Here is a 26,518-nt window from a genome sequence, read left to right as displayed (position 1 = left end):
CAAGATGCTTAGAATCATTTAATGACTGTTCCAAACACACCCTTAACTGGGCTACAGGTAAATTTCACTGGGATGGAAGCAGATGAACCACCCAATCAAACAGTACATGATTACTCGGTTTCCAGAAATCTGGATACCAGAAAAACTCAGTAGGAAACATCAGGATCACCTAGCCAGAGGTTCCTTGTGATTCTTTCTTTCCTTCCTCCTCTCCTCTTCCTCCGCCCTGCTAAGGAACTTCTCCAGGGGTACAAATGTTCAGGATGGGAGAAGGGGAAGTCGGCTCCCGTATCTCTAGGACAAAGAGGAGTGCTGTGACACCACACCCCCGGGGCAACAAGATGACGTGGAGGCACAGGCCTGGGGCAGGCCTGCTCAATAAATAGACAGTTCCCAGAAGTCTCCACAGTGGGATTAACGGGCCCAGGGATGCTGAACTGCAGAAGCCACCCTCCCGAGGCCGGGCTGTGGCCCGCTCGCTACGTGCTGCATACCAGCACATCTGCAAAGGGTCCCAGGAGGATCTTGTTGAAGATGCAGCGGACCCACACCAAGTAGGTGGTGAAGGGCTTGATGTTCTCAGTGAAGGTGTGGTTCTGCAGGGCCAGGATGTAAGGCACATAGGTGTTCTCCCCCTGCTCCTGCAGCCACACCTCATACTTCACCTCCCTCACCTTCAGGTACTTAAGGTTCCATGGGATCTGCCAGGAGACAGTGAGGCGGGCCTCGGAGGCACCATGCACTGATGCCTGGCACCGTGCCTCCCGCACCTTGCCTGGATATAGGCTGACTGTCCACTTCTGCTTCCGTGGTCCTGGCCGGCCCTTCACCACGCGCCGTATGGTTTGAATGAGGGATGGGATGTCCACCTTGGTGTCCTGGTAGATTCGGAAGAGCCACTCGGGGTTCCGGCAACAGAGATGCCGTGGGACCTCACGGCTTTGCAGGATACGGGCTTGCTCAGCCCGGTCCAGATGGGTGATGCCCCCCTGGTCCCAGGGCCGCTCAGGGTGTGTGACTGTGTTCTCCGACATCATGTTCCTCCAGGCTACATACTGGAGGTCCATGCCAGGCAGCATGGCCAGCGTCTTATAGGGAGTGTAGTGGTCGGGATTGACAGCATATGGGAAGAGCTCTACCACAGTTGCCCCACGGGGCAGGAAGAGGGTGGTGACCAGCTGGGCCCCATGCATGCTGACCAGCATAGAGGCGTTGCTGACCAGTCGCACGACATCAGCGAAGGCGTGGTCCTCCAGGGACACTGTCACTGTCTTCATCTGGAACTCCTGGGCCAGTGCCAGCAGCAGCTCTGCCTCATTCAGGATGAGTCTGTTCTGGGTTCGGCTAAAGACCAGAATGTACTCCTCGCCTAGAGGGGCTCCTGTGTGGCTTACATTCAGCTTTTCTGTCATGAACCGTGCAAACTGCCGGATCTCATTGCCCGAGACCAGGATGTTGGCTTTCGGGCCCTGGGGCTGGACAAAGCCATACTGGTACCAGGTAGTGATCTTGGAGAGGCCCACAAAAGCATGGGAGAAGCACAGCAGCCGGCCCAGCGTCTTCAGCTGTGCCCGCAGGAGAGGCTGCTTGGGGCTGAGCAGCTTGTAGAGGTCGAAGTGTGCACCCTCGCCCCAGCCCTCCATGAAGAAGAGCCGTGCCTCGTGGGCCAGGCCGGGAAACTGCCGCAGGGTGTAGAAGAGTGGCAGCAGGTCGTCGTGAAAGACATGCATGAGGTTGTCGGGGTTGAAGCGGTTGGCGATGAGGGCCACATCTGGCACGAACACCGGCTTGGGCATGAAGCGCAGGGCAGCAGCAGGCAGCTCCACGAAGTTGAAGTACTGGGTGTTGTGGTCCTCCACGGTGGACAGGTCGAGCAGGGCTGGCTGGAAGCGCCGGGAACCCAGGTTGGGTAGCATGACAGAGGTGTTGCCATGGAAGAAGATAAACTCCTCGGCCTCGTTGGAGTAACAGAGCCACTTGAAGCGGCAGATGCGGTCTGTGTGTGTGCGGCCTGTGCACACCATGTGTGTGCCACCCTCCATCAGGATCTGCAGTGCCTTCGGGTAGTCGATCCTCAGCGCTGGGGCTGGCTCTGTGGCCTGTCGGCCGAGGGCCAGCTCCTCCTCCAGCGTAGCTGCATGCTCACGCAGTCGCACATGCTTCCACAGGACCGCCGCCAGCACTGACACCAGGAGGGCGTTGAACACCGCAGAGAGGTGCATCCTAATGCCACTGTGGGGCCCTAGTGAGATGACGGCCACTGGGAAGCACCACAGGCCAGGCGGGCTTCACCCATCCCTATGGGCATCCCGAGAACTGGTGAAAGCCTGCAGGAGAGAAGGAAAAGAAAAAGGAGTTGGCACAGTCTGCCTGGCATCATTACAAGCTCCTGCTATATGCCAGGCGCTGTGCTAGGCTCTGTGTGCCCACTACGGCACTGGATCCTTGCAGCCATTGTGCTCATTGGTAGGCATAGTAGATTAGACCATTGTTTAAAATATTTACTCCCTCCCCATCGCCTCCATGTTGGAGAGTGCATCCCCATATCTGACTTTGGGCTTAGCCATTTAACTTGCTTTGGCCAGTGAGATGTCAGCAAACAGAACATAATCAAAGGTTTGGAAAGTGTTTGGCCTGGCCTTGCCCTCTTTATGACACTGGCATAAGAAGAATGTATTCAGGCTAACTTGCTGGCCCCAAGAGGAGCGAGTTACGCACGAAGCACAACTGCTCCGGCCATACCCTGTTCTAGTTCAGCTGATTCCTCATGACTGAGTGGGCCCAGCCAAGAGCAGCAGTGCCATCAGCCAAACCCAGCCAAGATCAGCTAACACATAGACATCGGGGCTGAACAACAGCTGATTAAACATCCCTGAAATTCTGGGGCTGTTTGTGATGAAGCACTGCTGCAGCAAAAGCCAACCAAGAGAGGTATCTGTGATGACAGGCCATAGGAAAATCCCTTGCAGGGGCCTGACATTCCTGGACTCTGGGTAATGACTTTCCGTTAAATGAGAACAACTGGCATTGGAGATCTGTGAACACTGTTCCCAGGTTGTACAAGACCCCGGTACGCCACCTGAGATACACACATGTATGGTCAGCTAAGCTTTGCTCCTGCTTAAAGTTCCTTTAGAAATCATGCCTGCTGGCTTTAGAATCCCTTAAGAGAAGGGTAGAAACTCGTCCCCTCAGTGGTAAGATAATTGTATCTGGGTGTCATCATTGAAAAATGTTTTGTATACTGAGCCAAAAAAAACCCAACAGGGTTTTAAATGCCCTCTCCCACATACACACACTGACAGAGAGGCCTGGCTAGGGGTGAGCATTTACTACCTCTTCTTGTGATATTGTGAAGGGTATCATGCCTGCTCTGGGACCCAGGATTATTCAGACAGTGAAGAAGCTCATCCTTTGTGACACAGGAGCAGCACAGGTAACACCTGACACCTGCCTGGCACTGCACCGGGAGGGAGTAGCTGTTCCTTTATTCTCTTGTGGCTAGGTCCTGATGCAATTCCTACCTCCCTGTGATGAAAAGAATCCAAGTGCATCTTGCCTAGAAAGAGAAGGTGTCTTCAGCTAGGTTCCCTAAGAAGCAGAGTCAGGGGCAAGGATTTGAATCCAAACAGTTTGAGAAATTATCCCATGAAACACCTGTAGGAGAGTGGGAAAGTGAGACACAGAAGGGACCAAAGCCAACACATACAGGGTACCTTAATGAGCAGTTAATGCCCTGTGTAGCCTTCCTCCCATGATCATATGCTGGATATAGTATGGAAGCTGGGATACATGTCTATCAAATCCTGTTGGGCATTACTTAGTTGAAGGCCATTCCTGGAGACATGAGATCTCTTCTGGCCTACTCTTATCCAAAGGTTGAGCCCATACATATGAATATATTATATACTCCCCACCCCCAAATATCAGGAAATGAGAATTACCCTGAACAAATATCATACATTCTAGTTTTTTCTAGCACACTTTAGTCTAAGCTCATTAACAACAACAACAAAAAAAACCTGCCCATAATCATCTTAATTAACTCACCAGGTTGGCAACTTGCTGTTTAAAAAATACTTGTCTACTCCAGATGTTCTCAAGCCTGGCTGATTACTGGAATCCTCAGGAGTAGTTGCTAAATAAAAATCCATATTCCCAGGCACCAGTCCTGGAGGTTCTGATTCAGTAGGTCTGGAGTATGGCTCAGCCATCTGCATTATTTGTTTCTTTTATTTCCTGCCTTCTTGTGAATTGCTTGAATTCCACTTTGATTTATCAGCAGTGTTTTTGAGTACATCTCTTGATATAGATTTTCTAGTGGTTGCTCTAGGCATCATATTATAACCTGTAACTTATCACAGCCTACTGGTATTGACATTTTACTTTTCAAATAAGTGTAGAAACTTTACCTCCACCTAGGTTCTTTTATAATATAATTGTCTTACATGTTTCCTCTACATATAATGAGACCCACATCAGACAGTAATTTTGGCTTCAACTGTCGAGTATGATTTCCTCAAGAGGGAAAGGATCATCTATTATATTCACCCATATTTTTACTCTTTATGTTCGTTCCTCATTCCTGATGTTCCAGGTTTCCTTCCATTCCTACATCCCTTCTTTGAAGAACTTCTATTAGTTTGCTATTCTTTAAGGGTTAATTTCTTGGCAACAAATTATCTTAGTTTTCCTTCATGTCAAAATGTCTGATTTTAGCTTCATATCCTAAAGGATATCTTCACTGAGTATAGAATTTGGGGTATAGATTTTCCTTCTTTCAGTATGTGAAAAATGATGCTGTGTGATCTGGCCTCTGTGACTGCTGATGAGGAACTGCTACCCTTCGAACTGTTTTTCCCTGGAGGGAAATGCATCGTCTCCTGCTGCTCTTAAGATCTTGTTGAGTTCTCAAAAGTTTGACTCTGAGGTGCCTTGGCATGTATTTCTTTGGGTTTATCCTCTTTGGGGTTTGCTCAGATTCCTGAATCTGTAGGCTCTTGCCTTCCCCCAAATGTGGGACATAGCCATTAGTTCCTTGAAAACTTCTGCAGCCCCACACTGCTCTACTAGGACTCCAATTACACCAATCGTAGATTTAAAAAAAAAAAAAAAACTATATTGTCCCACGTATCTCTGAAGCTCTGTTAATTTTTTTCCAGTATCTTTTCTCCCTGTTGTTCAGACTGGATGATTTCTATCATTCTGGCTTCATGTTCACTGATTCTTTCCTGTGTCCTCTCCATTCTCGATTGAGCCCATCTAGTAATTTTAAAATTTTGGTTACTCTATTTTTCATATCTAAAATTTCCATTTAGTTTTTATAACTTTTTTTTTTTTTTGCTAAAACTTATCCTGGACATTTTGGTTATAATGTTATGATACTCTGGATCTTACCTAAATCTTGTTTTAGTAGCTTCTGTTAAAACCGTACTGGTCGGGGAAAGGAGAGCATTGACTCTTACTGTTGGTTGGGGGGTGGGCGTCCAGGCTCCCTACTCAGCCTCCACCAACACCATTGTGGCTGGGAGGGTGAGGGATACTCAGCACAGAGTGTATGTCAGGGGGTCAAAACCCAGGCTCTGCAGTTGGCCTCCAATGACACCCTGGGGTGTGGATGGAAGTCTAGGCCCCAAGAGGACTATCACAGTGAAGGATGTACACTACTACTAGGCGGTGGTGGAAGTCTAGGCTTCCCATCAAGTGGGGAGGGTGTGGGGCAGCTGGTTACCACTAGACAAAAGTGGAAGTCTAGGCTATCTGATACGGTTTGGCTCTGTGTCCCCACCCAAATCTCATCTTGTAGCTCCCGTAGTTCCCACATGTTGTGGGAGGGACCTGGTGTGAGATGACTGAATCTTGGGTCGGGGGGGTTCTTTCCTGTGCTGTTCTCATGATAGTGAATGGGTCTCACCAGATCTGATGGTTTTAAAAACAGGAGTTTCTCTGCACAAGCTCTCTCTTTGCCTGCTGCCATTCATGTAAGATGTGCCTTGTTCCTTCTTGCCCTCTGCCATGATTGTGAGGCCTCCCCAGCCTTGTGGAACTGTAAGTCCAATAAACCTTTCTTTTGTGAATTGCCCAGTCTTGGGTATGTCTTTATTGGCAGGAAAACAGACTAATACGCTATCCATTTGGCCTTTACTAAAACTAAGGACTGGAGGGGGAGGCAGTTTTCTCTGGTGTTTTGCAGGAATGGAGTATTTATAGGAAAAAAAACAAAAAAACAAAACAGTTGTGCTATACTGTTCCTTCTTCCAGTCCTTTGACAAAAAGAGACCAAGCTTCCTTGGGGCTTTGTTTTGTTCTGTGCTCACTGGCATTCCTGGACTGTGGGCTTCAGTAGCACCCAGGGTAGAATATATAGGAGGCAAGAAGAAAACCCAGAGAACTCACCATTACATTGTTCTGTGAGTTCCAGAGTCCCTAGTTGGTTCACTCCTTTCTCCACCTTTCAGTCTTCCAGTGTTTTATATATAATGTCCAGTATTTTTAGCTATATTAGTAAGAGGGATACGGATAATTTTGTCTACTCCATTTTGACCAGAACCTGAGGTATCCTTGGCATCTACTTTTTTTTTTTAACCAAGCTCCCAGGTGATTCTGGGGTACAAACAGATTTGAGGAAAACCAAGTAGTTCTTAATCAAAGAAGCAGGCCAAGAAACACATTACCACTTATCAGTTTAAAAGCTTGGAAATGTTTTCCTATTTCTTTTGTATATAAATTAAAGTAGGCTCAATGTTATCCTTATAATCACATCACCATCACTCAATTGCTTTCTGATACATCTTGAATCAGGAAGATGAGGATCACTGTTTAGCTGGCACAAGAACCCACAACCCCACTGCCTAAGCTGTGGGCAGCAGTGAGCAGCCTATGTGTTAGTTATGCCTTATTAATAGCAACAGCTAGTATGAGTTACTGTTCTGCTCTACTTCACTGCAAAATATCTTTTGGGTTTCAACAACACCTGTATGCCCACAGGAGTATGCTATGCATGTGACTCTTCCCTATCACATACTATGGGGGAAAGACAAAGGGCCAAATGTTGCAGCCAGAACCCTGCAGAACTTCAGATCAGGTCTATCACTTTGCTGCATGACACTGGACATGTTGCTATGCCTCTCTGGCTCCTGGGTGCCTGGATGATCAGATAAAGCATCAGGCTGACCTTGGCTTCTCACCTGCTTAGCAATCAACTATGAAGCAGGATGCAAGCAATAAACATAAGCCCAGCTAAGCCAGGATACAAAGGAGTGGCTTCATTTTTTGTTCTCACAAGGCAGAAAGGAGAGGTGACTCCCACTCAGGCAATCATGTCTAACCTTAGAAGATGACCTTATTTGGAAAAAGGCTCTTTGCACAGACAATTAGATAAGAATCTTGAAATGAGATCATACTGGATGAGGATGGGTCATAAATCCAATGTGACTACCCTTAAAAGAGACAGAAAAGGACATACAGAGAAACAGAGGCCATGTGACGACGGAAGACAGAGACTGGAGTGATGCTGTTATAAGCCAAAGAACCAGCCCGGATGACCAAAACCATTAGAAGCAAAATAGAAGCAAGGAAGGATTCTCCCCTAGAGCCTTCAGAGGGAGCATGGCCCTGCTGACACCTCAATCTTGGACTTCTGGCTTCCAGAACTGGGAGAAAATAAATTTCTTTCATTTTAAGCCACTAAATGTGTGGTAATTTGTTGCAGCAGCTCTAGAAAACTAATATAGGGACCATAATAATTCATTTGAAAAAGGGGTTCTGTGCTCTTAAGAAGGAATTCCATTGCTATAAAGGTTAACAACCACTAAGCAAGTCCTCATTTTGCCCACAAAAGCAATTTGCCCAACATCACACAGCAAATCAGGAATAAGAACAGAAGTGTTCTAAAACACACCTGCTGCAGCGCTGCCTCCCAGTGGGGACAACTGGGGAGACCAGCAGGTCACCAGCAGGCCCAGCTGGTGCAGCTTCTGTGTTCAGGTTCTCATGAAATTAAGTCTCCGCTTCACCATCTACCTGCCTAGCTCCAGGGCCTGGGCCAGTCTGATATGGATGAGCTGCTCAAACCCTCTTGAGGGGTGGGGAACTTACTTGGATCTAGAAGAGTCAGAACACCTCAGTCTTGGGAAGCCAACTCCATACATTAGTTTAACTTGTGGGTTTGCTCTTCTGGAGACACCTTTGAAGGTATCACTGATCAATCAGTAGCTATCACATCGTCTCCCAAACCAGCCTGGCTCTCAGCTTCCAATGCACTACTGGCTGCAGGTAGCTCCCAGAAGAGGATATGCACTGTCTGGATAAGTATGAGGATAAAGACAGAAAGACTCGGGTTCAAACCCCAGCTCCTCGACCTACTGCATGTCCTTTCTACACTCAGGCTCCTCATCAATGAAAATGGGGACACAGCACCCACCTCACAGGAAAGTGGAAGTCAGAAATGATGTATTAGTTGAATTTTGTGAATGGTGATAACCACTTTTATCTTATAAAAATCACAATTTCATTCCATCAGGTTGAACCTAACAGGTGCGGTATATAGCGGAGAGGAAAATAAAAAGGTTTTAAGGCACCAGGTAGCTAATAAAGGGCCACTGGGATATAGACAAAACACTGGCATTTTAAAACAGTTTGGACACACTTGGCTACCTTCATCTGACTCAAAGCAAAAACTGATCAGTGGTGAGGCAGGAACTGTCACTTTTCATCACAGTCATTTGAAACAAAGGATTTTAAAGCTAAGCAGGAGAAGATTCCTTCCAAAGAAGATGGAGACAGACCAGACAGTGAACGCTGTCACTGTGTCACTGGTGGCACCTTGGGCCCGGTCAGTCACCAACCCACTGCTTCTTGGGCATCCAGGTCGAGTGTACTGACAGATGACATAATGGACACTGTTGCTTCCCCCAGCAGCCACTGCCCTCTTCCTCTTCCTAATAACATCCCCAGTGTGTCCAGAGAGCCACCCTCCGGCTGATACCCATGAGGTTCAGAGAAGCTCAGACCTTGCACCTCAGGTGGACGGACTGTTAGCAAAGCCTACTTCTGGGGCCAGGTACTGGTCCAGCCATGGCAAGTTACCCGAGTGGGACCAATTCAGCTGAGGAATGAGGTGTCACATGTCATGTTCCCACTCACTAGACAGAAAAAGAAGATGTCTCAGGGCTGCTGGCTGCCATCTGCTGACCATGAGGGAACCAGCTTGAGGCAAAGACAATGCCTAGGACGGCATGGCCAAAGAGATATAGAGGACCCTGGTGACATCTCCGAGCCCCATCTCGGACATCCTGCTGTGAGAAATGGTAACTTTCCTCATTGCTGAAGCTAGGCTGGGTTGGGATTTTGGCTTCCCACAGCCAGAACATTCCAACTGGTATGGAAGGAGAACCTGTTTGCAAAGTGTCATGCATGAGGTAAACATGCAGGGTCTGGCTGCGTCTCCTGTTTCTGAGCTCTGTGCTCCAGCCTAGGGGGATTATTTCGCGTCAGTTTCCCCTGGACTCTTCTATAACTTGGGTAAATGAAGCCTTCTCCCTAAGAAACCTTTTCATGAGACATGAAAACAATCAAATAGAGGATCTGTGACAATTTTCTACACAGATGCCATCTGCCAGTAGGGAATGAGAACGAAGGCCACCAAAGTGTCACAGCACGGGCAGAAGGTAGGCTTCAGTGGGCCCTGCAGGCAGGAAGTGCCAGACCCCTCCTGAGGAGCAAACAAGTCCTCTGGTGTGGCTGTTTCCTGGAGCTTTCAGAGGGACAGAGATGTGATATCTGAACAGTACAAAGGCAGGGGGTAGGAGGCAGTCCAGGGAATGTGACCCAAGGCCACAACACAGTCCGGTCTGGTTGGAATGGATGGTTCACAAGGAGAAGAAGTAGACAGAAACTTAGAAGAATCAGCCGAGGGTGTGATGCCAGATCAAGGAGTTTGAATTATATCCTATAGGCAATGGGGAGCTATTATAAGTCTTGGAACAGAGCAGCTTGGAGGTTCTCTGGGAGAATAGAGGTAGGAAAAAACCAATTAGGAGCTCCCAAGCTCAGTGTCTCCCCATTTAATACAGGAGAGGAGAGCCTGAGTGTTAGAATGGGGGCGCCCAGAAGGGAGCACACAGAGGAAGCTGGTGGGTCACACGCTGCATGAAGGGGGCACAGCAGCATGTTCCTGATGGCAATTCAAGTCCCAAAGTCTGCAGATGATTTAAATTTAAATAAATTCTCACAACCTCAAAGCTCATCCTTTAATAAAACTTCCACTCTTTCACATCTTAATGGGCCTTCTTGGTGGTAAGAGAAGAGGATAAAGTCACAGCTATCTTGAGGGCCCTGCAGAAAGGAGAATATAGTGGGGCCCTGACTTCATGTCCTTCATTCAAGTCTTCAAGGCTCTTGTGGAACACGGGCTGAGAACTTCTGGGCCAGCCACAGGTGAGAGGCCAGAGCTCTGTGGCTGCCTTCTTAGCTGGGTTTTAACAGCACCTCCCGTCAGCCTTGTTCATCTCTAGGGGAGTGTCTCTGTGAGCCTAGAAACCCTGAAGCTGAGAAATCTAATTAAACTCAGTGTTTCCTCAGTCTTTTCAACCCATTCACCCATTGATAATAAAGAGAAATTCTCTCATGCCCCAAACTGACCTGTAAAGTTCAACATCCCCTTCTCCCTCATTCATAAGACTCTCTTCTGCAACGTCTGCTCCTCAAGACCAGTGAATTCCATCAACCTTTACTTTCTGATGTCGGTATTTTATATCAACATCTATCTATGTATTTTACTTTTCAATGTAAAATTATATCACTGGATATGCTCTTTCAAATAGGCATGCCCCCAAGTGGACATTCTCCATAAAACCCCACCAGCTAAGAACCACTGTGCTGAACCACATTAAAGTGCTGATATGACTATTTTTGACCAGTGTCCCGTGGTCCTGCCATAAGAACCAGGTATCCTTACCACCACCAAGGTATGGACAGTTCTTCTCAAGAGAGAACACCTATGTGATCAGTAAGACATGCCCTCAGCTGGAGTTCTGACATCTGATCTCTAGGAGGAAAGAGGAGAAGCCAGGAGCTAGAAAGAGACCAGGAAGAGGGAGAGTTCATTAACATTTGAGGTTAGGAGAAGAAAAAAAAAAAGGATAAAATTAGAAAAGGGACAAAAAGGTTTCAAAAGAGACTGGAAAGACAGGGAGAGACTGTCTTACCAGGGGGTGGAAGGGAGATCACCCCGAGGTCCTCAGCTCAGATCTAAACCAGGGAATTGAAGAGGAGCTCATGCTGGGGTGGCAGGGAGGAAGGCACCAGGGAGGAACATGAGCAGGGGGAGCAGTGGCAATATTTGTGAGTGTTTACCCTAAACGAATGACTGGACTGACATTTGTAAGAGGAACTACGTCAAGCACAGCTCAAACACTTTTTGTATATACAAAAGATCAAGGTGCTAATTTCAGACACTGATTCTCCTCCCACAAAGTGTCTAGTGATAACTGTCATAGCTAAGGAAAAGGTTGGAATTATAGTTCAGTTCACCAAGAGGGCCTGGAAGCAGTGACAGTGCAGCAGCAATCAGTATACCCAGCACCCAGAACTAGCTTTCTAAAAATCTTTCTCTACAAAAGGAACCAGAGCTCCTTGGAGAAATGGTTTATTCCAGGGCTAGGGCAGGGAAAGTACAAGACGAGCTTGGAACATTTTGTAGTGCCAGAATGTAAAAGTATTAAAAAAAAAAAAAAAAAAAAAAAAGATGAGGAGACAGTGAAAAGGCACAGGAGCCAGCATCAAAGAGCTCCCAACAGCTAAATCTTGTATAATTTTAGTACCAAAATTAAAAAGTAATAGTAATGAATTATAACCCATAGAATAAAATATCCATGAGTCAATATTGATATCAATAAATAATTAGGAGAGAACGGACAGATCTTCCTTAGAGAATTTCAATTAAAAAATATAGAGGCAATCATGGAACTAGAAGATCACCATTTGGCAAACATCACAGTGATAACTGTTGCAGGCAAGATCTGCTGATAGATGCTAAAATTAGTGGGTGAAAAAGTATGATGAGAGGATATTTGCATAGTCTCAAAGTATCTCCCCATGAGGTGCATATTAATTACAAAAGTAAAAATGGAAACTACTGTAGAGAAGCCTGCCAGACATGCCCCGAACCAAGTAATCAAAATTAACATCACCTGTAATAACACTGACATCATGTACCCCTTTATATGATGCACTGAGACAGGACCTCACTTCTATGGTTTTCCTGCCCAAAATGTGTAACTTCAATCTATATTTCTAAATGGGGATCCATGGTTCTAGCTCCAGTTCTGGCTCTGAATAAGGTCTGTAGGTTAGCTAATAGAGAAAACCTTAAACTCAAATTAAGGGATGTTCTACCAAATACCTGGCCAGTACTTGACAGGGCTAAAGTCATAAAAGACAAGGGAAGATGGAGGAGCTGCCTCAGATTGGAGGAGACTAAGGAGACACAGCAACTTAATGCAGTGTGGGATTCTAGCTTGCATCCTGGACCAGAAAAGGAACATTAATGGGACAACAGGCAGAATTTGAATAAGGTCTGTGGTTTAATGTGTTGTGTGAATTTCCTGGTTTTGATCATTATACTATGCTCTGTAAGATGTTAATAGTAGGGGAAGTGGGGAGAAGTGGTTTATGCAACTTTTTTGTAAGTCTAAAATGTATTCAAAATAAAAAAGTTATTTATTTTTAAAATAAATTACATAAGAAACGTGAATTTTTATTTTTTTATTTTTTATTTTTTATTTTTGAGACAGCGTCTCACTGTTGCTTTGCCCAGGCTACAGCACAGTGGCATGATACCAGCTCACTGCAACTTCGAATTCCTGGGCTCAGGCGATCCTCCCATCTCAGCCTCCCAAGTAGGTAGGACTATGGGCACGGGCCACTAGCCTGGCTAATTTTTAAATTTTTTGTAGAGAAAGGGGTCTGGCCATGTTGCCTAGGCTGGTATTAAACTCTTGTCCTCAAGCAATCCTCCTGCCTCAACCTCCCAAAATGTTGGAATTACAGGTGTGAACCACCGCACCCAGCTGAGAACATGAATCTTTATAAATGGTAATGACATGTAAAATGACATGAATGTGGTTTGCTCCAGCAAACAAAGTAGACAGACAGAACCCGACAGGGGAATACTGATCACTGTGGAAGATGGTGGGGGATGGTGGGGTTCTTTATATGTTTGTACACTTTTGTGTTTACTTGACATAATAAATACACTAAAAAGGAAACAATAAAGAATTAAATAAATCACTATTTATAAACAAGAGAATTCTGAAGAGTAAACAAGAAATAAATTGATATTCAGAAAAAACAAAACTAAGCCCTCTCTGGAGAGACGGGAGGCAGATGCATGTCCTATGAGCTGACATACATTTTGCCCTGATCAAAGAATAGCTTCCAATAGAAGCTAAAGCCAAAACAGACAAACCCAGGGAATATCAAATAGCCAGACCCTCACGGAGATACGGAAAGAAGAGAGGAAAGACTTACCTCCAACGTGAGTGGGCATCTCAGCCCCCAGGTATTCCAGGTATTCATCATCTCTCTAGTGATCATTCTGCCACCTGCCCCTCTCTAAGGCAGGCTTGGCAGCAGGTGGGGATATGGGGCAGTAGCCACAGGCAGGCAGGAGTCTAGGGTCCACATCTGGACCTGACTGACTGTGTACATGCAGTGGACAATCCCAGCAAAGCACTGATATCAGGGCCTTAGGGCAAAGCTCATAAACTAGGAAACATGGGTGGGGGCCTTGTGAGGCAAATTGGCAACTAAGCAGAGACCAGCCTTCGAGACTGGGGGACACGGGGGCTGCTTCTAATTAGCTGCTAAGTCTTCCCAATCCCCCAGTCCCTAATCCCTCCCAACTCCCATCCTCCTATCCCCACTCTCAGGCCCTGCCAGAATAGTGTTGATGGAAGGCAGGACAGACTGGCCTGCATGGACCTGCACTGGGCATTTCAGGTTTCCGAGTTACCCTTCCAAGGGGAAAATGGGAAGAAAGGTTTGCTGGAGACGGACAGAGCAACAATCAGGTCCTGGAGTTCTGATTGCCTGGGAGTTTCTACCAACTTTACCACTTACAAGCAGGTAGCCTACACCACTGTCGGATGAATACCCCACTCCCATACTCCGCAGGCAGGTTAGCTTTGAGACATGTTCTACACTGGCTCCCAGGGGTCCCCAGTGGGATTAAGCTCTAGCTGTCCACAATGGTAACAAGCGTGACACACACCCTTTTTGGCTGCCTTCCCTTCCCTCTCTCACTTTCTCACTCCCCATTCATGTTTACATGTCCATTGGGACTGAATACAAATCATCTACTTGCTAAAGAATCCTTGTCTTAGGATCTCAGGATCTGCTCCTGGGAGACTTAAAAAAAATAATAGATCTAGTCCTGAATCCAGAGGGGAACCTTAATAAACAGATATTACTGTATTTTGTCACTGTGGAGACATGGAAAGCCACCCTTGCACTTCTACCTACTGTGAAGTAGGTAGCCACAGTGTGGTAGTAGGAAGCCAACAAGTACCTGAGCAGTCAGTGTCACTACAAAACACTGTCAGCCTGTTTCCCACACCCCGGTGGCACCTGCCCCTCCTCCCAACAGCCTGCATAAGCCAGCTGAACTGAAGGATCATGCAAAATCTTCAGGAAGGTTTTCAAAAGACAACAGATGGAGGCAAGGAGTACATTAATCGGATCTCCAGCCCCAAAGAAGATAAAGAGGCCTTTCCTCTTCACCACATCGAAATGTTCCTGGATAATAAACGCATACTTCTCTAGGAGGAAAATTCACAATGGTGAAGAATAACTGGGCCAAGTTGCTTACTGGGCAACAGACCCAGTGATTTCCCCTTTCTCCGGGCCAATTTACACTGCTGTGGGGCTATCACAGCCTGGAGAGGCTGCCAGTCTCACTGACAACAGAACAGCAGCAACGAGGTTCAGGGCGTGAGAGAGCCCAGGTGGCCCTCCTTGGCCTTGGAGCCTGAAGAGACTTGAAGCTAAGCCACTGTCTTCCACAGGACTGCAGCCTGGTCTGACAGACACTGTCTGCTTGGTCCTAATGTCTGATCGTTCAGAGCACCTCTGTGCACCAACTGCCTCCCCAGAGCACTGGCGACAAAGGGATAAGAACTCTTTCAGACTGAAGACCTCCATTCCCCACTTCATCTGTCTCCTGGCTTTGCTGAAATGGGCAGGGGCCAGGATCCCAGCATCACAAGAAATCTGACTGTGCAGTGACGAGGAACTCCCTCTCAGTCCTAAGCAGCCCACCCTCCTTTGTGCACTTACTCTGAGAGCACAAAAGCAGAGCTGGAATGTGCCTCTCCTGCACCTGCTGTCCTTAATTCTGTCCCCCAGTGAACCCACTTCTGAGCAGTCATGCAAGGTCACCCTGTCTGCAGTCAGATCTGGCTAGCACCCCAACCTGTTGAGCTCCTGCTACGTCCCAGTGCTATGCTAGGTCCCTCACACACGCACACACAGCCTCGCTAAATCCTTCCTTACCCCTGCTCAGCAGGGTGGTGCACTTTGTCTCCATTTTCCATTCAGAGACAGGCTCAGAGGCTGAGCCATGTGTTGACAGTCCAGGATTCAACCCCAAGCATCTCCACCTGTGCTGCCTCTCAAGAGACAAGGGCTGCCCAGACAGAGTCTTGTCATGAGGAGGTGAGAGGTGGTACTTGGAGGCATGGGCCACCCAGGATAATACATTTTGTCTCTACTTAGTGCCTTCCTGAAAACAGAGGCTGATTCTTTAGGATGTGCGGGTGGGCATGAAGGTCCAATGGTCACTGATGCAAAGCACCCCACCACCCTCTGGGCTTACAGAGCCTCCAATGAGACGGGATCAGTACAGGACAGATGGTCTCTGACATGAGCCATTCCACACAGAGAAAAAAAAAACAGATCAGCCCTTTTCCTGCTTGGGCAAGGACATGGCAGGTGCCCTAACAAAGGGTTCTCCAGTCTTGCCCCTGCTCCAAGCCAGGACAGCTGTGTGCTCAGTGCTTCCTGGCTGTCTCGCCCTAAAGCGTTCCTCTATGTACTTACCGCAAGCCTATGAAGTATCATTATTCCCTATTTTTAGATGAGGAATCGGAGGTTGGAGAGTTTCAGTGACTTGTCCAAGGTTACAACAGGTGTGAAGCTTAGGTCTTAACCCAGTGTTCTCAAACTCTAAAGACTGTGTTGAAAACCACCCTCAAGATACAGAAGATCCAGTCTTCATTAAAGTGGGGCAAGGCGCAGAGAAGAGAAAGAAACACCTCAGACATCCAGAGGACTCAATCAGGGAGGAGCAAGCCCAAATAAGGGCACACACATCCCACCCAACGTTGCAGCCCAGTCCCCTCCTGGACCCATGACAATGACCAGAGAATGCCACTGGCTGACCAGCTGAGAGTCATCAGGCTGTGGAGCAGGGAGAAGGGAAGATGAGTGAATGCTGGGTGGATGTGATCACCATGCTCAGCGGTGAAACTCTTGAAGGAGACAAAAGGGCTTCAAGGGGGACATGACAACCTTGATCCTTATTTGTTTGCTTTCCTTTAGAAAAGCAGAGGTAATCAAACTAGGAAAAGCTGCCTCTTCCCATCACTCCTCTTACTCGTGCCCTAAGCAGAGTTTTGGTCCCTCCACTGCTCCGGGCGAGCAAGTGATTCTGTGCTGTACCTCCCGTCCCATCCTGCTACCAAGGATCCAATCAGCACCTAAAATTGATTCCCAGATTACCAGCAACTATTAAATATGAACCCACTCTTACCTTGAAACACACACTCAGAACCACCAGCCTCCAACACTTTATGTTCCAGGCAGTATACTGAACACTGTAGGTATATTTTCTCATTCAATCTTCAAACCAATATTAAGAGGCTAACACCACTATTTCTATTACCCATTTATAGATCGGGACACAGAGGCTGGGAGAAGCTAAGTAAATGTGTCCAAGTCCCTGAGCATGTATAGAATGGAGGCAGGATTTGAACATGGATTCTAAGCACTGTCTTATGCTAACAGCCCAGGCACCATTTGGACCTCGCCTTCTCGGCATTCCAGGGTCACACAGACCAGGGTACTCCAACACCACCATGTTTATCTGCTTCTGCCTCTACACTGGGCACCAAATTTAGAGACCACCTGGAGTGGGGAACAAAGAGCTTAGTGACTCAGCCAGGACAAAGCATGATAAAACAAAATTTTTTTCAAAAGACAGGGAAAAAAGAAATCAACAAGAGATTAAAAACATGCCTAGAAAATCCCTTTAGAAACTGAGGGAGGCAGGAGCAAGCTATCAATTCACTCCCCCAAACCACTTTACTAAGCTCCCAAGAGCAGCTAAATGTTATCAGATTCCCAGACTTAGTGAATCTTCCTTTCTAGGATCCCAGCTGTTGTGAGCATCAGAGGATAGCGTCGATAATGTTGTCACATCTGCAGACCCCAGTAACAGCTGAGCAGCTGGGGTGGGGCCACTTGCCTGGGGCGGGGGGGCTCACCATGTGAGGCTGGTCATTGGTGCTGGGTGCAGGCTCCATTCTGGGGGACCTGGCCAGCCCCAGACATGGGCACAGAAAAGCCCACAAGGGCCTTGAGGTTTGATAAGGAGTAAAAGCCCCAGAAATTCTGGGCCCAGAGTAGAAGGTGCACACTCACATGCCTGCTAGGGCCAGAGCCAATGGAGAAAGTAAAGCTGAAGGTGGGCTGTGTGACCTGGAGACTGAACACCTAATGCCAGCTGATGAGAGAATGGCACGAAAGCAGTCTGGTGGTACCTATCTGTATCAGTCTGCTTGGGCTGCCATAACAGAACACCAGACTGGGTGCTTTAAATGACAGAATTTTCTCACAGGTCTGTCAGGGTTGGTTTCTGGTAAGGCCTCTCTTCTTGGCTTGTAGATGGCCTCTTCTCTGTGTGGTGGGGAGGGAGGAGAGGGTCAGGCGAGGGAGGGGGAAAGGGAGAGAGAAAGCAAGGGGAGGGAGGGAGGTGGGGAGAGAGACAGAGAGAAACACTCTGATCTCTTTTCCTCTTCATATAAGGACACCAGTTCTATCAGATTAGGGCCCTACCCTTATGACCTCATTTAAGCTTTACTATTAGGACAACCTATCTCTAAACATAATCACATGGGGGTTAGGTCTTCAACATATAAATGGGGGGAACATGATTCAGTCCATAGCAACCCTCTTCTGATCTTCCCAGAGAAGCAATAAACCTATTGAAAATGTGAAATGTCCTAATTTGTAACTTCTCACAATTATTCAAATTGAGTGAAGACAACATGCACCAAGGCCTGGGGCTGCTGGCCTCACTGCTGCTGGGTAAAAATGGACGCTGGTTTGCTAGCTCTGGTCTAAAGCAAATCCCCTGTCCTGCTGGCCTCACCATGGCCTGTGCCCGGGTTCCCAGCTGTGTGACTGCCAGAACCAGCTGCTCACCGGTCACTCCTCCATGAGAAGGGTTACAGAGGTGGAGGGACCAGACAGCCAGCACCTGCCAGACCCAGGCTGCAGAAGATCAGGCAGGGCCCCAGCCAGGAAGGGGTCAGCAATGGTGCAGAAGGGTTTATATTACTTTTACAGCAATTTGACTTTTAAGGATTGTTCACACTTTCAATTGAAAATTACAGAATTCTTATTTTGTCACTGAAAAGCGTCTTTGTCCTAAATGCAGCCTGAAGTACTAGTGCTAGATTGTGGAAGCTTTCAGTCCTGTATTGATTTGTGGTCTTATATGTTGTGAATTAGTCAGGAGTAAACATGTTTCATTAACTCAACCTTATCCTCGGAATAATCTCTTTCCCCCTTCTTTTTTCTTTTTTTTTTTTTTGGTTATCAGAAGTAGTACATGGAACTGGTATTAATAATATAATGCTTACATTTGCTCCTAAATATTAACCTAATGCTATTGATAAATTCAGGCATTTATAGATCAGGTTTTCTGACCAAGGTTATTTATCCTTTGGCAAAATCCTGGCAGCCTGAGTGGTTCTTGTAAAACTTAATAAGTTTAATTATCAAGGTATATTTAACATTTAGTTAAGGGCTCACTTTTTTAGATTAAAACTTTGACATGGGTAGTATCTTCTTGCTTTAGAATAAAGAGCAAAGCAAAGTCAAAGCTGGAGACATTAATCCACCATCAATAGCTGATGGCTGTGACTATATTGCCTTATCAATAGAAAAGGAACCCCTTCAAAGCAGGAAAACCTCCAACAGAATTAAGTCACAGTCATCTGTATACTACTACAAAGTACTACTTTGGTGAGAAGGGTGATGTCAGTCTTTGTTGAGGATAAACCAAGGTTTGAGTATGGGGCAGGACATTCGGCTTTCCACCAGCTCATTTGCAACCCTCTCACCGGTGTTCAGCCTCCAAATAACGCAGAAACCTTTGCTTGCCACATAGCCTGCCGTGTCATCTGGCTTTTGCTTAGCGCAAATGGGTCACTTGGAAGTGACATGTGCCTGTATTGGTCCTCTCTGGCATCACTGTGTACCAATGTGGTTATAAACAGGGACGCAAACAGGGAACAGAATGGTGGGAACCTCTGCTGTGTGGCTCACAAAGGTAACAGAGAACACGCCTACACCAGGTTTTCTAGGTGGAACTGCAAAATCAAATGAAAACAATTCTTACAGGGAATGCTCAGACGCCAGTGTGTACACACATCCAGATGGACCGTCAGGCCCAATTTGAGAGGGTTGAACTGATCAAGAGAGTCCGAAGACACCCTGTATATGAAGCATAAAATATTCACAAAGAAACACGAGGCAGTGTGCACAACAGGAAATCGTCCAGGGAAGCTGGCTGGAGGGTGGGTGAGTTTTGAGCAAGTTTTTGGAGGTGTTTTGGTGGTGATGGAGGATAAGATGAGCATCTCTGTTATGTGTCTACATGTCCCAATTACTCATGACTGCTACAATCTGTCCACAGTAAGATAAGCATCACTGTCTAGTTCTCACATATGTCCAGCAAACCATGAGGCCTCCAAGCCATGGGCAGTGATGGCCAGGTCCAAAGCCATGTGCAGTTCAGTGGGCACTGCATACCCAGACAGGTAGAGCCTGGGGAGCCCAGGCTGTGGGGCAGGCACAGAAGTGCCAGGGAAGGCAGGGGATAAAGCTGCCAGGAGACCTGGGTTTCAACATTGGAACACTATGGGCTCAGGTGACTACCTGCAAAGCCTTCTGCAGGGTGACGCTTTACAGCAGCCAGGTCCCTGCCAGACACCCAGGGAGCCTGAGATCCCACATTAGCAAGCAGAAGGAGGTGACAGGATAAGGCTGAGTTTTCCTTTGGTCTCATTACCACTGTATCACCCTGAACTCCTCCCTTTCCTAATAATAATGATATTATCATAGCTAAGATCCACTGGCCAATCACTAGGTGCCAGGTTCTTCACTCTGCAATGATGATCTTTATTTTTTGGATGGTAAAAATCAAAGCTCAGGGAGGTTAGAAAGCCAGGTTTACAGAGGAAGCAATGATAAGACTAACCCAGGTAGGCTGGCTACAGGGTCTGCGATCTCCTTCTTTTTATCTGGAAATAATTTTAAACTTACAAAATAGTGGCATGTATAGGACAAAGAACTCTTCTACACTCTTACCCAGATTCACCAACTGCTAATTTGACATCTTTGTTTTATCATTCTCTCTATATACAGTCAGCCCTCTATATCTACAGGTTCTGCATATGTGACTTCAACCAACTGTGGATCAAAAATATTAAAAAAAAAAAAATACAATAAAAAAGTATCAATTTAAAAACAATATAGTATAACAACTATTTACATAGCATTTACATTGTATTAGGTATTATAAAGAATTTAGAGATGATTTAAAGTATACAGGAGGACTGCGTAGGTTATATGCAAATAATGGCGCCATTTTATAACAGGGACTTGAGCATCCTTGGATTTTGTTATCTGTGGGGGGTCCTGGAACAAGTCTCCCTGAGAAGGGCAACTGTATACAAATTCTCTCTCTTTTCTGAATCATTTTAAAATAAGATGGAGAAATCTGGCCCCTTTAGCCCTCAATACTTTAGCATGTATTTTCTAAGAATGAAAACCTTCTGTTACACAACAAAAATTCATGAAATGAATATTGATACTATAATGATAATACTATTAACATATGATTTCTATTTTCTGGTCCAGAATCCAGTCTGGGATGAAGCATGGCATCCAGTTATCACATCTCTCTACTCCTTTCCAATCTGGGGCAGCTTCTCAGTCTATCTTCGACTTATGATCTTGACAACCTTTAAGAGTCAGGGCCAGCTATTTTCTAGTATATTCCTCAATGTCTGATGTTTTCTCATGATTAGGTTCAGGTTACGCATTTTTGTCAGGAATTAGAGTCTGTACAATTAGTCATTAATACGACCCCACCCTATGTGAATCTTTCTGGGACACTCACCTTGGAGCAGCCAGGATGAGGAAGGACTGAGAACCCCTATACTGTGTAGGATGCTAGAAGGAGTAGGGACACTTTCCTGGAGAAAAGAAGCCCGTGCACCCAAGCGTCTTCAAATACCTGAGTTGCTGCACAACAAGAGTGAGGCCGCTCCTGAGGAGTGGATACAATCCCTTCTACCTGACTGGACACACGTGGATGATGGTGACACATGCAACCCAAGCCCCAGGCACAAGTGTGGACTGTGGCACATATGATTCCCATTCTGTCCTGCCCAGCACAGGTGTGCCAGCTGCTCCAGGGACCTAGAGTAAGAACTGCAAAAAGAAGTCACGGGGAGGTGGAGCTCAGCATGATCGGCTGGAGGAAGACTTCTCTAAAGACTATAACTGTTTGAGCATGGAGGAATCAGCTACTTTGTAGGGCAGTGAACCCCCTGCCTGGAAGTGGTCTAGCAAAAAACAAGAACAACCCATGTGGGCTACTCCATAGCGGGGAGTAGGGCTGGCCATGGTGTCCTCCAAAGCAGGACTCAGTGGATCCATGGACCTGTTGTAGCAGCATCACCTGGGATCTGAGAAATGCAGAATCCTGGGCCCCACTTCAGACCTGCAGAACCAGAATCTCTCTGAGAGGACGACCTAGGAACTGTGTCTTAATAAAGCTTCCAGGTGATTCTTAATGTGTGCACAATACTGAGAGAACTGCTCTAAGGTTCTTCTAACATTTCACAATTTTGCGATACTCAGCAAGGCATTTCTAGCTAGCCCAGGTTAAACAACTGATTCAATTGAGAATAACTCTCCCCATCAGTATCAGTAAAGGCTAAATAAGTTCTGTTCCCAGCTTTTGCTAAGATGATGCATAAGCCTAAGCTCTGGGGAAATCTGAGAAGCCTGCCAGATTCTAAGCTCTCTTTTGAAACAAGTTGCCCCAACCCATTCCTTCCCACACAAAGTGCACCACTTGTGGTATGGGAGTGGCAAGACATGAGACCAGACCTCTTGGCCACAGCTAAATGGACTAAGGATGGAGCCTGGGTCTAAAGCAGCCACCAGCTGGGGACATAGGGAGATGGCCATCCCTGCAAGCCAGCAGACAGGAGGTAGGTCCCCTGAGAAAGGAGCCCCTGAACAGAGCAAATTTGGACAGCATCTCCAGTTCCTTACAATGGCTACTGTGTGACTCTCTTGGAAGCTCTGCGACCCAGCACAACTGTGGCAACTCCAGATGCCACTCCAGGATGTGCCATGATTCCTGCCACAAACCTCCACTGTCAAAGGACCCCGGGGTCTGTTTCATCACTGGGTGTGGCAATACAGCAGACCAGCTCCCCAACCCCTTCCTGAGGCTTAGCTCAGGGCTGAGGAGCAACTACACAGCAAAGAAGGGGCCCTCTCTTAGCCTTTTCAGAATGGAGAAAACAGAGAAATTTGTAGCATAAGATTGTACCAATGGCAGTCACTACTGGCAGAGTGAAAGATCTGATTCTCTTACAGGTGCTGGAGTATGTACCAGTGAGGACATGGGAAGTCAGAGAAAACAAAAGGATTGATCCTTGTCCAGGTTAGCTAAGAAAGAGGATGTTGGCCTCTGGGTAGGGGAAAGAGATGAACAGTCTCACCATCTTACTTTACTGAGCATCTACTATGTGAGAGGCGCTGTCTTAAGCCCTTTTCCTGACCTATTTCATTTAAGCCTCACCCTCCAATGCAGTACCAGTATTATCCCCCCTTTCTTTTAACATGAGAAAACCAAGTTTTAGTGGAGTTAAGTACCTTGCTTAAGTTCCTAAAGCTCAAGAAGGGGCACCAGGATTTGAACCTGTCTCTCACTCCAGAGGTCTTGTTCTTAGTACTGTGCTCATCTGTCATCAGACTTGGAGGAACACTCAATGGCAGAGAAGCAGAGTAAACTGTAGAGCTGTGAGTTTTTATTAGTCAAGGGCACAGCAGGTGTGGTGGCCCTGGAAATGTAGAACCACAGGCCCTAGACTGTAACTTAGCAACCCAAGGCTTCTTACTGTAATTCCTCCCCACCCAGCCAGGCAGAGAGTACCCGGCTATGACAGGTGGCTTAGGGAGCTGTGAACATTCTCTCACCCTAAGGAGTCTAGGTAACATATTAGTGTGATAATTATCCCATGTGCCCTAGTACTGTGCTGAGAGGGTTAAGCCATCAATTTAGAATTACAAAACCACTGACCTTTAGAGCTACAAGAACCCTTAGAAATGATTTCCTCCAACTCTTTATTTCATAAAAGAGATCTTGAGAGGCAGTGTGAGCTCTCACAGGCAGCCAGGATTAAAATGGCAGCATATTGGCTCTCAGTCCGGGGCTCCTTCTCCTCACATCCACAGCTCAAGGTCTGCTCTCCTTCGCAAAGCAGAGATCAGGCTCAGATAATTGTGCAGCCCCAGAACACTTCCCAGGAGCTAAACGAAGGCATTTCTTCTCATACACAAGCTTCCCAGGTCCCACCCAGCCTGCACCCTCACCCGGCCCTGCCGTCCGGTGATGAGACCCTAAAGAGGTCACAGGCCTTACCTGGGCTGCCTCTTCCTAACACCTCCTCCCCTGAACTCACTCAGGGACTGTCCCCTACAGCTTCACCACACATCCAACACCAGCCACAGAGAGGAAGCACACAGCCAGGCTGCAGGGTCCTGCCTCCCACCCACTTGGTGTGAGAAGACTCCCTGCTGCAAGACTGGAGGCTGCCCCAGGTCATAACTAGGCTTCAAGAATGCAACAACAGCAAGGATGATGGGCAGCAGAGAAGGAGAATTACATGGCACCAGTTCTGGAGCTGGAGATGTCAGGATATGAGTTCCCATCCCTGTCACTTAACCGCTATGTGACCCTAGGCCAATTCTTAACCTCTCCAAGCCTTCATTTCCTGATCTGAAAAACAAAATTATGCCTACTTCACAGGGTGGTTTTGTGAATTCAAAGAGACAGCAAAGGCAAAGCACCATGCCTATTATTTTTCTAATATTATTATTAATCATAATGGTAAAATAACTCCTGTTCACTGGCTTTCACTCTCAGCCAGGCACAGTGCTAACTGCTTTACATTATTATCTCATTTATTCCCCACTACAAACCTGAAGTAAATGCTATTAATTCAATTTCACATTTAAGGAAGTATGCTTAAAGGCATTAAGTGAATTGCCCAACGTCACACAGCGATTAAGTGGAGGGGTTAGGATTCAAAACCAAGACTGACTCCAAAGCCCATGATGACATTTGTAGGTTCCACCTTTCACATTTATTATTTCATCCAATTTAAGAAACCTTGGGAATCACGTGATTAGCAGGTCCCGGGGGAAAGTATTCCACTGACAACCAAGCTGAGATTGACAAGGACCATTGGGGAATGGGGGATTTGGTAATCTAATTTTCTAGTTAGTGCAATGTTTACTAGAAGGCTTTGTTTATTGCTAAATATTTTCTAAAGCAAGGCTCAGAGCAAGAACTTGCCAACCAGCATACTTACATGGCCACGGAGGGTCCAGCCACCAGCACCATGTCTTCCTTTCTGCTGAAGATCTCCACTCTCCTCTTCTTCTCGCAGGGGCCCAAGGCTCAGGAAGGAACGTGCTGACCATCCCTGGGGATGAGGGGACCTATGCTCTTTCCTAGCTCTGCGGGACTGAGATTCCTCATGACTAATATGAAAGGATGAGCTGGAAGATCTGCAAGATTCACGAGAGCCAGAGAGGGCAGCTAGTCCCAGTAAAGATGAACCTGGACTCCAAGCACCTCAAACAGTTTCTATCGTTAGTCACCACGACTGCTGATATTTGCTGCACACTCACTGTTTAGACATACTGGGCTGCGGACTTGCCTGGCATTATTTCATCCTCACTGCAACCCCGTGATAAAGGCATTGTACTTTCATCTCCACTTCACAGAGAAAGAAACAGGGGCTCAGAGACGATAAATGACTTGCTCAAGCGCACACCGCTAGTGGCGGAGAACCAGGATTTGAAGGCCAGGCGCTTACTATAGTAAACATTTGGTGAATGAAACCTCCTCTGTCTATGCTCTTAGCTACTAAGTCCTACCAAGCTCGCCCCATAACCCTGAAGTCATCCCTTTCCACGCGGATCCTTGTTTCTCCCAAGAGCAGGCTCTAAGTGTTGGCTGGCATAAAGTAGGCGGACACTGGTCGCTCTGCACCTGGTGCAAGACTCCAGCCTGAGGGTCACATACTTTAGCAGAGTTCCCATCAGTGAGCGGGAGACGGGTTCCTACACACACACGGAGTCAGGAGTCCACTGGGTTCCTACTTCAGAGGCTACCCCGGCACTGCCAAGCAGGCCGTGGCAAGCTCTTACACCGGACACACATGGTACGTGCCCCACTCGCCCCCAAGGCGCCCAGGGATCAGCTGCAGGCCTGCCCGGGTTGGCAGTTCGGGAGGCCCAGGCCCGCTCCGCGCACCTCGCGTGGCTCCCCACCGCCCGCGTCAAATGCGCACCACCCATCACCTCCCAAAGCAAAAGGGCCTGAGGACCCAACGCCAGTGCCTGCCACGAGCTGAGGCCTCCAACTGGCAAGCCCCAGGGCGCTGCCCCGGTCCTCGGCCCCCGACCCTGAGGGTCCACCCCCGCCCCGCCCACCTCCCGCGCCTCCCTCAGCTCGCTTCACACGACACCCCTCAGTTCTGCAAACTCTCCTATCTCCGGAAGGCGTCCTAGAACCTCCCCCTCACTCTGGGGCCCGGCACCGCATCGTCTCCTCCAGGGGGTCGAGGGTTCGGCCCCCCCACTCCAAGTCCCAGGCGGGTGTCAGAGTGCGCGCCAGCCCCGAGCGCGCGCGTCTTACCTGAAGCCTGGGCTCCGCGGGACTGAAGCCACCTCCGCCAACACGTCCAGGAGGCCCCACACCGCCGCCGCCCCCAGCGCCAGCTCCTGGCCCAGGAGGCCCAGGCAGCCAGCGCAGGTTTGGCCGCGCCGCCGGGTTCGCAGCCTCCGCCACCTCCAGGTTCGCAGGTGTCCCTCGTGCGCCTGCCCGGCTGGAGAGCCCGGCGCGGAGCCTGTGCGC

The 26,518-nt window shown here is 47.5% G+C and overlaps 1 protein-coding gene across 1 annotated transcript; it reads right to left on the bottom strand.

Annotated features, from left to right (window-relative positions):
• POMGNT2 (protein O-linked mannose N-acetylglucosaminyltransferase 2 (beta 1,4-)) lies at positions 1 to 26,518 on the bottom strand. The gene is made up of 2 exons (XM_025377813.1): positions 26,300 to 26,518; positions 1 to 2,327 (listed from the first exon to the last, which is right to left on the bottom strand). The coding sequence occupies exon 2, from the start codon at positions 2,220 to 2,222 to the stop codon at positions 480 to 482; it is 1,743 nt and encodes a 580-aa protein (XP_025233598.1). The 5' UTR covers positions 2,223 to 2,327; positions 26,300 to 26,518; the 3' UTR covers positions 1 to 479.

This window comes from Theropithecus gelada, chromosome 2 (genome assembly GCF_003255815.1).
Source record: "Theropithecus gelada isolate Dixy chromosome 2, Tgel_1.0, whole genome shotgun sequence".
NCBI classification, from domain to species: domain Eukaryota; kingdom Metazoa; phylum Chordata; class Mammalia; order Primates; family Cercopithecidae; genus Theropithecus; species Theropithecus gelada.
The sequence above is the reverse complement of the archived record's forward strand: the minus strand, read 5'-3'. Positions and strand labels throughout refer to the sequence as shown.